Source organism: Oncorhynchus tshawytscha, linkage group LG19 (assembly GCF_018296145.1).
Source record: "Oncorhynchus tshawytscha isolate Ot180627B linkage group LG19, Otsh_v2.0, whole genome shotgun sequence".
NCBI lineage: Eukaryota > Metazoa > Chordata > Actinopteri > Salmoniformes > Salmonidae > Oncorhynchus > Oncorhynchus tshawytscha.
In genome coordinates, this window is record NC_056447.1 from 32,164,854 (window position 1) to 32,178,800 (window position 13,947).

General features: G+C 41.0%; 1 protein-coding gene across 2 annotated transcripts in view; it reads left to right on the forward strand.

The window, feature by feature from the left end:
• mapk8ip2 (mitogen-activated protein kinase 8 interacting protein 2) overlaps window positions 1–13,947 on the forward strand; it is a 148,906-nt gene that overhangs the window by 119,479 nt on the left and 15,480 nt on the right. For both annotated transcript variants that reach the window (XM_024379625.2, XM_024379626.2), the window contains exons 3-4: window positions 3,728–3,955; window positions 4,072–4,150. In XM_024379625.2, coding sequence (XP_024235393.1) covers window positions 3,728–3,955; window positions 4,072–4,150 — 307 coding nt within the window. The remainder of the gene's footprint in view (window positions 1–3,727; window positions 3,956–4,071; window positions 4,151–13,947) is intronic.

Below are 13,947 nucleotides of genomic sequence, written 5' to 3' on the forward strand. Positions count from 1 at the left end.
ATCCTGACATGACATTCCATCATGACAATACCACCAGCCATATTTCTCGTTCTGTGCGTGATTTCCTGCAAGACAGGAATGTCAGTGTTCTGCCAAGGCCCACGAAGAGCCCGGATCTTGAATCTTGTTATGTTCATACAAATATTGACACATGTTAATTAAGTTTGCTGAAAATAAACACAGTTGACAGTGAGAGGACGTTTCTTTTTTTGCTGAGGTTATATACATATTCGTCTCCGTTTCAGCACCAACTGGTAAAAGTAAAAATACTCTCATATTGTAGATTATTTAGGCACATTTTGGAGTTAGGAAAGTATGTATGAGTCATTAAAAAATGGTTTGGAGAGCCTTTACACACTAAATACTGTATAGTGATGAATACAAAATACAGTGGTTTGAGTCATATTAAAGTTCAATCCATGAAATATTAGAAGGTGGGGAAAAGTGTATAATAGGGGTTGAACAATAATCCTATAAATATTCCCTAATCCTTACTAATCATGGAACTGTATGACAATGGTCCAGTCTTGGTGAACCGTGCACCAGGCTCCAGGTTTAACCTCCTATGTGTGGCCTGACTTCCATAATGATTCAAATAGGCTACATATCCCATATTATTGCACAACGTTGCCTAATATGGTCCACTAATGCTAGCGACCCTCAGGGACAACTACACAGACCTGAGAGGAAAGAAAGATAATCAGAATGAAATGGAATGATGCAAAATATAAGCTACAAATTGAAGAAACTAACACTAAAGTGACAGTTATAAATGTATGTGGTATTACTGACGGTGGCTCCCGATCGTGGCTAATATTTAAAATGATACAAGGTCAGAATACTGTGTATCTGTGGACACACCTCCGCCACTTATTCATTTCTTAGATCTCCCCTCCGAACAAATACCAGGTGAATACCATGCTGTTCTCATGATGAAGTTCAAGGTCCAAATACTCAGAGAGAGGAAAGCGCATCAAAATGGAATTACGTTCCATTTACGGAAGCTTAACTCAGCCCATATGAGCTGTGATGGGCTTCTTGCTGTAGCTGTGCTGTTGTGTTATGGCTAACAGCCTCTGTTTTAGCCATGTTCATTAGAGAAGGCTGCTCTCTCTCTCTTTCTCACTCTCCCTCTATCAGAAAACCCAACCCTGTCAAACCAGGTTACATTCAGGATCACTGAACTTTTCAGTAAGCAATATAGCTAGTATTTAGATCAGAAACAACCCTGAGCTGAAAGTCAGATCTATGTGCATGTCCATTAGCAGAATACTTGTGACCCACACTGCAGAATCATTTCATTTATCTGGATGTAATGATGTTGTCTCCTATCCTTGAGACAGAAAGAGGTGAAAACTCATTCATAATATCCCTCTGGTTTTCCCCAGTCAGCAGAAGGGTTCTGCTTCCGCCAAGCTGCCTGAAAGGCTTGTAACAGGAGGGAACGTCAGCTCTGTCTGTACCCACTAGGAGGGATGTCCCTGGGAACCTGAGAACTGGGGATCGCTCCTCAAAAGACGCACACACACAGTCATATTTATAGTTGTCCACTCTCTCCACTGTCATCAAGGATCAGATTGTAGTCGTGATAGAGGAATTCAATTCCTATATGTTTAATACCCAATTCAATTAATACACTCAGCCCATTTCTAAGGATTTGTAAGAAACTTATTTGCATAAAATGAGCGGAGACCAGTCTCATAATCAAGCACTAGCGTTTATTCTCGAGAGTACTGAACATGATACAATTTACAAAAAATGACATCATTAGGTTTCGAACTGTCCCATCTCTCCTCCACTCCGGTACAATGGCAGTTTAGTTCTCAAGCCTTCCTACATCGTCTCTATCACCAATTTAGATCATTTATGACCAAGCCAAGGTCTTCCTGTGTAGATAAGCATTCTAGCCAGTCTGACGATAAGTTCATTCGTTTCTACCAAGGAACAGACAGTCATTGCTCTAATTCTTGATTATAATTACACACATTATATTCAGTACTAGGATTAAAAGAAAATTCATACATCTATACAGTAACATAATAGTATTCTGATTAGTCAGTCCAGATTGAAATGTATACATAATTAGTCATTTTTGATAAAAAATCCCTTAACAAGTTGTTCAATTTATTTGGGTTATCATGACCTCTTCTGATTGATCTGGTGATGTTTTACTGTAGATAAATGATGTCATATGTCAATGTTTAGATGTCCTCACTGTTATGAGTACATTATGATATCATAAATACACAACACTATCAATATGACTAAAATATTACTAGATAATCTAAAAATGTAGATCACATATATTATTTTCTTCTAATAAAAAGCAATCGCCCATAAATGATGTGAAGTATCTCTTGTACAGTAGGCTATGTCATTGACTTGCTCAGATAAAATGTACAGTATCTGTCACATGTATTAAACATTTTGGTACATATGTGTCTTATACCGGCTGAAAGCTTAAATTCTTGTTAATCTAATGGCACTGTCTGATTTACAGTAGCTATTACAGTGAAAACATGCCATGCGATTGTTTGAGGACGGCACCCCACATCAAAATATATTTCCACTGGCACAGGTTTCATACATTCACAAATAACTTAAATGTTACTTACATGAAAATCTTCCTCTCATTTGTCATCCAAAGGGTCCCAGCTATAACATGTAGTGTTGTTTTGTTAGATACAATCCTTCTTTATACCCCAAAAAGTATGTTTAGTTGGCGCCATCGATTTGAGTAACCCACTCGTTCAACTTGCAGAGAAATTAATCCAAAAATCTACCCATTAACTTTGTTTCAACAAGTCAAAATAAATTTCTATCTACTCATCCTTTCTATCTATACCCTAAAATGTAATCAAACTATAATATTTCTTATGGAAAGAAGTATGTTCAATAGGAAACCAATTTTAGCAGGTGTGTCCGGTCTTCATGGCGTGCACAAACACACATTTCCAAGACTGTGTCCCTGAACTAAAACTGATATTTCTTATTCGTTTTTGAAGTTACAAGCCTGAAACCTTGAACATAGGGTGTCAGCAGCCATAGGAATTGTATCCAGGTAGCTAATTTTCTATATGACCTTTTACTTGCCTTTCTAAGAGGATGGTCTCTTAAAAAAAAAAAATCTTTTTTCTTTAGATTTTTGCGTACCATATCTATTGTGTTATATTCTCCGACATTATTTTAACATTTCTACAAACACCAAAGTGTTTTCTTTCCAATGGTACCAAACATATACACATCCTGGCTTCAGGGCCTGAGCAACAGGCAGTTTACTTTGGGTACGTCATTCAGGTGGAAATTGAGAAAAGAGGGGCCTGGCCCTAAGAAGTTATTAAATAGTACCCGCAAAACACCAGTTTCAACGTCAACAGTGAAGAGACGAGTTGCAAAGAAAAAGCCATATCTCTGTCCAGTGTCTGTTCTTTTGCCCATCTTATTTTTTTATTTTTATTGGTCAGTCTGAGAAATGGCTTTTTCTTTGCAACTCTGCCTAGAAGGCCAGCATCCCGGAGTCGCTTCTTCACTGTTGATTGCAGTGCTTTGATGTGTGTTTGAACGCTGATTACGTATACTGCAGTGCATGATTACAGAATGTTGTGTTATATTCTTCTTGTAGGCTGCTATGGGTTTACCTGTCCCACACCTTTCTCTGAAAATTATTGCAAGGTGACTCTGGGGTTGTTGCTTTTGTTCCCTCTCGCTCTGTCTATCTCTCTGTCAGGACTGTCTGATTCTGGAGAAGAGCGATATGCACCACCCTGTCTGCTCCTTCCAGGACGACTTCCAGGAGTTTGAGATGATCGATGACGAGGATGAGGAAGAGGAAGATGAAGACGAGGTGGATCCTGACGCTCCTCCGTCCCCCACCGCTTCCCCTCCTTCTTCCCCCACCCTTGGCACCCTGAAGAGCCGGCCCACCACCCTCAACCTCACCACCACTGTCTCACAGGTACTCACGCACGCACACACTCAACCTCCAACCTTATCAAATTTAACACCAAACTTTGCATTCTGCTCTCCTCTGATTTGGTAAATTATGCTGACCTCGCTCTTTTTTTCTCTCAGGACTCACTGAACAACAACAGCAGTCTTTCTCCAAAGAAGGGCAGCTGGCAGGACTCTCTACGCAACCCTACCTCACAGGGTGAGTACTATGCTGTTATACTGTTACCACTCCCCCCTACTCATTATTTAGCCAATACTAATCCACTGCCAACACCTAGCAGCTAATTTCCTCCAAATGTCCAAGTATTTAAAAAATAAATGTATACTTTTTAAAATTGTCTTGTTTGGGAGGCTACATGCACAATACACAAATTCATATAATTGAATAGGTTTTTTTTGTCCCTTTGTCCCGCATCCCGCAACCAAACAATCATGCCCGCAATTTTATCATCATATTTAAACACAAGTAATAAAAATAAAAAAAGTTTGATTTGTTGTATTTTTCAGTCAGACATTCCGACCTGTCTCTTACAGTCATGTTGCGCTTATGAAAGATATATATCATAAGGATGTGGTACTGGTGATGTTAAACACTCCAATTGTTGTTGAGATCTGATATTCTGCGCAGCGCAAGATGAGACTTAGGCCTATGACATTGGCCTATCGTCAACCAATCACATTTCTCAAATCCTTTCGGGTACGTTCCAGCTAAACTTAGCCTTAACTACTTTTTAAAAAGTGTGTTTCTGACAAAGGTCATTTCGTTAAACTTTTGAGGCTATACATGGCCATATTTGCTTCTACTTTACACAAACCCATTTTAAAAGCTCCCCTTCCTGTTTTAAATTTCCTGAGACCAACCAGAAGTGTTCCTTGGCCAAATATTCCCAGATTTTCATAAAACATGTGGTCTCTTTTCTGCATCACCAAATGTTGTACGAGGCAAAAGAGTAGGCTAAGTGTGCTTCAATGAGCTTGTTCGGTGCAGCGGGTGCGTTGCTCTGCCACTTCTCACAACAGTGCTCCTTCAGTAAAATTAGATCAAAGCTGAATCAATGTCTTGGAAGATCACATAATTATTCATTTGCATTCTACATAACAGAACCAAATATAATAGCTTAGTATAATGGTACTGTTACACCGAAAAACCCACCTTAGTCATTTCTTATGACATTTTAGGATGGTTAGCTGAATGGTCCAAGTTTTGTTATCATGTAGCCAAAACTCAGCAGCGTGCGCTACTAGGCAGAATTTACTTGGATTGAAACAAAATACAGGAAGGCTTTATAGTTTGTTGACACCATCTGCTCTAATTTGCTTATGAAAAAGTAATTGAAGAAGATTTAAATGCATATTCCTATGAAACTGATTGAGATCAAATGATTGGCATGCAGATGCAGTTTGGACATATCACTGGTAAAACGTGAATAATTATCATTCCTAATTGACAGTGATGATGGCCTATTTTGAAATGAGCTATACTTGGTGTTTAAAGGTATTAAAAAGATAAACATTTCTTGAGACATTGTGTGGGTGCACTGTATGCATATTCTATAATTAAACAAGAAGGCACGAGGGGGTGTGGTATATGGCCAATATACCACGGCTAAGGGCTGTTCTTACGCACGACGCATCGCGGAGTCCCTGGGCACATCCCTTAGCAGTGGTATATAATCCATATCGAGGTGCCTTATTGCTATTATAATCTGGTTACCAACGTAATTAGAGCAGTAAAAATGTATATTTTGTCAGCCAATCAGCATTCAGGGGTCGAACTTCCCAGTTTATGATGATATATATGTGGAATTCCTAGTCTCTGGCAGCGTTTGGAACTGCCTATCTGCAGTCAAGAACGCAGATTTCATCTCAGTCTATCCTGCCCTTCACTCCCTTGACCTTTTGGCCCTGACGGAGACATGGATCACCCCAGAGAACGCTGCTACTCTAGCTGCGCTTCTCTCATACTCCGAGAGCATCTGGTCGTTTGCTTGACCTCATCTTTTATAGAGGCTGTTTGCCTACTAACCCCTTCCAGGTCTCTGATCACTACTTTGTTTACTTTTCTGTCTCCCTCTCCTCCAACCCTATCCACTCAGCCCCTACCCAGATAGTCATGCGCCGTTGCAATCTTCTCCTCTCTTTCTCGCTCTCTCCTCATATATCCTAGCATTCTCTCCCCCTACTCACTCCTCTTCAAACCTTTCATCTCTTCCTTCTGCTTAATCTTTCTCCCTTTGTCTCCTGATTCAACCTCTTCAACCTTACTCTCTTCTCTTTTCCCATACTATAACTCGCCCTGTATTCTTTTCTCCTGGCCGGCTCGGCCCTTCCCTCCTGCTCCATGGCTGAGTGACTCATTGCGAGCTTAAAGTACAGGGCTGCAGGCAGCTGAGCAAAAATTGAAAGAAAAAAAACTTCCAGAGGACCTATCATCCTTTCATTCCCTCTTCTTTACCTTCTCTTCTGTATCCACTGCTAAAGCCACTTTCTATCCCACCGTACCTTCTCCGCTATGCAATCTGGTTTCAGAGCTGGTCATGGGTGCACCTCAGCCACGCTCAAAGTCCTAAACGATATCATAACCGCCATCGATAAGAGACATTACTGTGCAGCCGTATTAATCGACCTGGCCAAGGCTTTCGACTCTGTCAATCACCACATTCTTATCGGCAGACTCAACAGCCTTGATTTCTCAAATGATTGCCTCGCCTGGTTCACCAACTACTTCTCTGATAGTGTTCAGTGTGTGAAATCGGAGGGCCTGTTGTCCGGACCTCTGGGAGTCTATGCGGGTGCCACAGGGTTCAATTCTTGGGCCGACTCTCTTCTCTGTATACATCAATGATGTCTCTCTTGCTGCTGGTGATTCTCTGATCCACCTCTACGCAGACAACACCATTCTGTATACTTCTGGCCCTTCTTTGGACACTGTGTTAACTAACCTCCAGACAAGCTTCAATGCCATACAACTCTCCATCCGTGGCCTCCAACTGCTCTTAAATGCAAGTAAAACTAAATGCATGCTCTTGAACTGATCGCTGCCCACACCTGCCCGCCCGTCCAGCATCACTACTCTGGACGGTTCTGACTTAGAATATGTGGACAACTACAAATACCTAGGTCACTGGTCACCATAGCAGCACCCAGCCGTAGCACGCTGGTTACCCCCAAAGCCAATTCCTCCTTTGGCCGCCTTTCCTTCCAGTTCTCTGCTGCCAATGACTGGAACAACTGCAAAAATCACTGAAGCTGGAGACTCATATCTAGCATGGTTTTGGAGACTCCTCACTAGCTTTAATTAAGCACCAGCTGTCAGAGCAGCTCAGAGATCACTGCACCTGTAGATAGCCCATCTGTAAATAGCCCATCCAACTACGTCATCCCCATACTGTATTTATTTATTTATCTTGCTCCTTTGTACCCCAGTATCTCTACTTGCACATTCATCTTCTGCATATCTACCATGCCAGTGTTTAATTGCTATATTGTAATTACTTTGCCACCATGGCCTATCTATTGCCTTTACCTCCCTTATCCTACTTCATTTGCACACACTGTATATAGACTTTTTCTACGGTATTATTGACTGTATTTTTGTTTATTCCATGTGTAACTCTGTGTTGATTTTGTCGTACTGCTTTGCTTTATCTTGGCCAGGTCGCACTTGAAAATGAGAACTTGTTTTCAACTAGCCTATCTGGTTAAATAAATGTTTTAAAAAACACTACATTTAAAGCTTCAGGCTCTGACCATAGGAAAGCATTTTCCACCTTTTCCTCCCTCCTTAATCCTCCTTAATCCTTCCTCCTCACTCTCTGCGGACAACTATTAACCACTTTGAAAAGAAGGTTGACAATGTCCCACCTTGCTATCTTAAGATGAATGCACTAACTGTAAGTCTCTTTAGATAAGAGCTTCTGCTAATTGACTAAAATGTAAATGTAAGATGTATTCAATAGGCTACATCTGTCTCTCATTTTTTTTATGAGGTCATTTGCAGGTAGGATGACCACATTTAAAATACGAAAATATGGGTCAACAAGATTTTGCGGGACAGTGTACCATACATGAATAGAACATTTTGCCAGCTTCCCCTGTAAATGACATAATCATTTCTCAAAGTTTGTATCAAAAGGTTTAGACTATTTAATATTGTTATAGAAAATGCATAACATGTAAAACAGTTAGGAAGGGACCATTTTTTAAACAGGATTGCGTGAAGTAGCAGCTAATATGGCTTTTTACTTGCTTTTGTAGTTCTTTGTCAAAGGCACCCTTTTTGTAAGTAGTTAGGGTTAAGGTTCCCCTCCAAGGTTAGATAGACTTTAGCCTGAAAGGAAAGGAAGGAAAAATGTGATCGGTTGATGATTGGCCTGTGACATTGGCCTACGTCTCGCGCTGTACAGAATATCAGATCTCAACAATGATTGGAGAAGTGTTTAACAACACCAGTACCACATCCTTATGTTACATACAGTGCATTCCTACCCATGACCCAATAATGACAAAGTTAACAGGTTTTTTGACATTTTTGCAAATATATACAAAATAAAAAAAACGAAATACCTTATTTACATAAGTATTCAGACATTTTGCAATGAGACTCGAAATTAAGCTCAGGTGCATCCCGATTCCATTGATAATTCTTGAGCTGTTTATACAATTTGATTGGGGTCCACCTGTGGTAAATTCAAATGCTTGTACATGATTTGGAAAGGCACACACCTGTCTATATAATGTCCCAAAGTTGTAAGTGCATGTCAGAGCAAAATTCAAGCCAAGATGTCGAAGGAATTGTCTGTAGAACTCCAAGACAGGATTGTTTCGAGACACAGATCTGGGGAAGGGTACCAAACAATTTCTGCAACATTGAAAGTCCCCAAGAACACAATGACTGCCATCATTCTTAAATGGGAGAAAGTTTGGACCTACCAAGACTCTTCCTAGAGCTGGCCACCCGGCAAAACTGAGCAATCGGGGGAGAACAGCCTCGGTCAGGAAGGTGACCAAGATCCCGATGGAACCCAAAGTTCCTCTGTGGAGATGGAAGAATCTTCCAGAAGGATAACCATCTCTGCAGCACTTCACCAATCAGGCCTTTATGGTAGAGTGGCCAGACGGAAGCCACTCCTCAGTAAAAGGCACATGACAGCCCGCTTGGAGTTTGCCAAAAGGCACCTAAAGGACTGATTGGTGAGAAACAAGATTCTCTGGTCTGATAAAACCAGGATTGATCTCTGTGGCCTGAATGCTAAGTGTCACGTCTGGAGGAAACCTGGAACCATCCCTACGGTGAAGCATGGTGGTGGCAGCATCATGGTCTGGGGATGATGATTTCAGGATCAAGGGAAAGATGAATGGAGCAAAGTACAGAGAGATCCTTGATGAAAATCTGCTCCAGAGCGCTCAGGACCTCAGACTGGGGCGAAGGTTCACCTTCCAACAGGACAACGACCCTAAGCACACAGCCAAGACAACGCAGGAGAGTCTTTGGGACAAGTCTCTGAATGTCTTTGAGTGGCCCAGCCAGAGCCAGGACTTGAACCTGATCGAACATGTCTGGAAAGACTTTAAAATAGCGGCATCCAACCTGACAGAGCATGAGAGGATGTGCAAAGAAGAATAGGAGAAACTCCCCAAATACAAGTTTGTAGCATCATGCCCAAGAATACTTAAGGCAGTAATCGCTGCCAAAGGTGCTTCAACAAAGTACTGAGTAAAGGTTCTAAATACTTATGTAAATGTAATGTGTTATTTACTTTTAATACATTTGCAAACATTTCAAAAAACAGTTTTTGCTTTGTCGTTTTGGGATATTGTGTGTAGACTGATGAGGGGGAAAAAATATTTAATACATTTTAGAATAAGGCTGTAACGTGACAAAATGTGAAAAAGGTCAAGGGGTCTGAATACTTTCCGAAGGCACAGTATATATTAATAAGTGCAACGTTACAGGTTGGAGTGTCTGACTTAAATACGGGACAAATCAACAATTTAAAAAAAATAAAATGCAGGACATGATAGTTTGGTTGCGGGATGTGGTTAACCTATTTTTTAATTATTTTTATTTCACCTTTATTTAACCAGGTAGGCAAGTTGAGAACAAGTTCTCATTTACAATTGCGACCTGGCCAAGATAAAGCAAAGCAGTTCGACACATACAACGACACAGAGTTACACATGGAGTAAAACAAACATACAGTCAATAATACAGTAATACAGTATAAACAAGTCTATATACGATGTGAGCAAATGAGGTGAGAGGTAAAGGCAAAAAAAGGCTATGGTGGCAAAGTAAATACAATATAGCAAGTAAAACACCGGAATGGTAGATTTGCAGTGGAAGAATGTGCAAAGTAGAAATAAAAATAATGGGGAGCAAAATAAATTAATGAATAAAATAAATACAGCAGGGAAAGAGGTAGTTGTTTGGGCTAAATTATAGGTGGGCTATGTACAGGTGCAGTAATCTGTGAGCTGCTCTGACAGTTGGTGCTTAAAGCTAGTGAGGGAGATAAGTGTTTCCAGTTTCAGAGATTTTTGTAGTTCGTTCCAGTCATTGGCAGCAGAGAACTGGAAGGAGAGGCGGCCAAAGAAAGAATTGGTTTTGGGGGTGACTAGAGACATATACTTGCTGGAGCGTGTGCTACAGGTGGGAGATGCTATGGTGACCAGCGAGCTGAGATAAGGGGGGACTTTACCTAGCAGGGTCTTGTAGATGACATGGAGCCAGTGGGTTTGGCGACGAGTATGAAGCGAGGGCCAGCCAATGAGAGCGTACAGGTCGCAATGGTGGGTAGTATATGGGGCTTTGGTGACAAAACGGATTGCACTGTGATAGACTGCATTCAATTTGTTGAGTAGGGCATTGGAGGCTATTTTGTAAATGACATCGAATGGTCAGTTTTCGAGTTGGCAGCATGAGGGAAGGATGCTTTGTTGCGAAATAGGAAGCGGATTCTAGATTTAACTTTCGATTGGAGATGTTTGATGTGGGTCTGGAAGGAGAGTTTACAGTCTAACCAGACACCTAGGTATTTGTAGTTGTCCATGTATTCTAAGTCAGAGCCGTCCAGAGTAGTGATGTTGGACAGGCGGGCAGGTGCAGGCAGCGATCGGTTGAAGAGCATGCATTTAGTTTTACTTGTATTTAAGAGCAATTGGAGGCCACGGAAGGAGAGTTGTATGGCATTGAATCTTGCCTGGAGGGATGTTAACACAGTGTCCAAAGAAGGGCCAGAAGTATATAGAATGGTGTCGTCTGCGTAGAGGTGGATCAGAGACTCACCAGCAGCAAGAGCGAGACATCATTGATGTATACAGAGAAGAGAGTCGGTCCAAGAATTGAACCCTGTGGCACCCCCATAGAGACTGCCAGAGGTCCGGACAGCAGACCCTCCGATTTGACACACTGAACTCTATCAGAGAAGTAGTTGGTGAACCGGGGGTGTTGCCAACATTTTGTATTCATTTAGGCTACACTGTGTAGCGAATGTCTCGCAAAGTCATCGTTTTGTCCCACATTTGGGTATTTTAAATGTGGTCACCCTAATCCCACCGGTACCTGTGGGCCTAAATAGGTACATATATACAGTACTAGTCATAGTTTGGACACACCTACTCGTTCAATGTTTTTTCTTTATTTGTAGAATAATAGTGAAGACATCAAAACTATGAAATAACACATATGGAATCATGTAAGGGATAGGGGTTACCTAGTCAGTTGTACAGCAAAACCAACTCCTCTGAATTAGAGAGATGCGGGGGGCTGCTATAGCTGGGCCAATGCTGGGGGAAAAGGCCAACAAAAACTATACAGACAATTCCTCCATCAAACAACACTGTTTCATGACGCATCAGTGACATGGCAGGAGATGTTTTGACACAATTGCTACTTCGCATACAAGCCAGTGAATTATATGTGTTACAGCTGGATGAATCAACAGACGTGGCGGGCCTGGCACAGCTCCTGGCAGTAACTGCTCATTGCGTGGAACTGAGAAAAATAGGTTTTATTTACCTTGGTTTCACAGTAAATGTATGCAGTTACTGCTAACATGACCCCCATTTTCTCCAGAACACAAAACAATAGAGGCAGGATACTTGTCCACATGATTAAGCATGTATTTAATATAGCAAAAATGACATTAACTCATTTTCGACCAAATTAGTAGTTACTGCCTTTTTGCTTGGTAGGGCAGTATACTTGCGAACTATTGTTTGTACAGATGAACATGGTACCTTCATGCGTTTGGAAATTGCTCCCAAGGATAAACCAGACTTGTGGAGGTCTACAATTTTTGGTCTTGGCTGATTTCCCCATGATGTCAAGCAAAGATGCACTGCATTTTAAGGTAGGCCTTGAAATACATTCACAGGTACACCTCCAATTGACTCAAATTATGTCAATTAGCCTATTAGAAGCTTCTAAAGCCATGACATCATTTTCTGGAATTTTCCAAGCTGTTTAAAGGCACAGTCAACTTAGTGTATGTAAACTTCTGACCCACTGGAATTGTGATACAGTGAATTATAAGTGAAATAATCTGCCTGTAAACAATTGTTGGAAAAATTACTTGTGTCATGCACAAAGTAGATGTCATGGCCGACTTGCCAAAACTATAGTTTGTTAACAAGACATTAGTGGAGTGGTTGAAAAACTAGTTTTAATGACTCCAACCTAAGTCTATGTAAACTTCTGACTTCAACTATATGTGGGAGTGGATTCTCGACCCTCACTAGAATGAAGCTAAGTACAGGCACAGACTGTATGTGGGAGTGGATTCTCGACCCTCACTAGAATGAAGCTAAGTACAGGCACAGACTGTATGTGGGAGTGGATTCTCGACCCTCACTAGAATGAAGCTAAGTACAGGCACAGACTGTATGTGGGAGTGGATTCTCAACCCTCACTAGAATGAAGCTAAGTACAGGCACAGACTGTATGTGGGAGTGGATTCTCGACCCTCACTAGAATGAAGCTAAGTACAGGCACAGACTGTATGTGGGAGTGGATTCTCGACCCTCACTAGAATGAAGCTAAGTACAGGCACAGACTGTATGTGGGAGTGGATTCTCGACCCTCACTAGAATGAAGCTAAGTACAGGCACAGACTGTGTGTGGAAAATGATTTAAGACTGAGACTCTCTCCAATACAACCCAGCATTGCAGAGTTATGTGAATCATTTCAAGCACACCCTTCTCATTAACCTGTGGTGAGTAATTCACCATTTTTGATGAACAAATAAGGTTTTATATGTAAGATGGTTAAATAAAGAGCAACATTATTATAAGAGCTCTTTGACACATCCCACGAGTCGGGTTGTGACAAAAACTCACACTCATTCTTATGTTTAATAAATGTATCGTGTAGTGTGTGTGTGGCAGGCTTACAATGATGGCAATAAACAACATGTGAGAGTGTGCTGACCCTGGTGCTAGAGGGGTAAGCAGCTGGAGGTTGAATGTTTGGAGGGGTACGGGACTATAAAAAGTTTAGCAACCACTGCCTAAAGATATAAAAAAAATGATGTATAACAGTTATTGGATGAAACAATAAATTTAACATTACTGCTATTAACCAATAGAAACACATTGAATAACAGATTCACTACCTGGAACAACAGATAGTAAAAAACAAATCTGAGAGATAAAAGAAAGATCAGGAAACTTTTTAAACATTTATTTATTCCCTTATTTAGGCACTAAACTACTGTATCTACATATATACCTACATCATTTTTAAAAACTGGTACCGTGGATCTTCAGGCAAGTCTCGTGAGGCTTGTGGGCTTCCTGGAGAACATCATCATGTTTGTGAGTGTCTCAGCTGTCCACAGAGGGTTCCTATTAGTGTGTAGGCCAAACCGTTCGGAGGCTATAGACGTTTTTGGGAGAAGACCGTTTTTGGGAGAAGAGTGCTCTAGCTCTGCCACCTTTCCACAAGCAAACCAAGGCTCTCCAACATATCAAGAAAATAGAAAACTCGATAATAG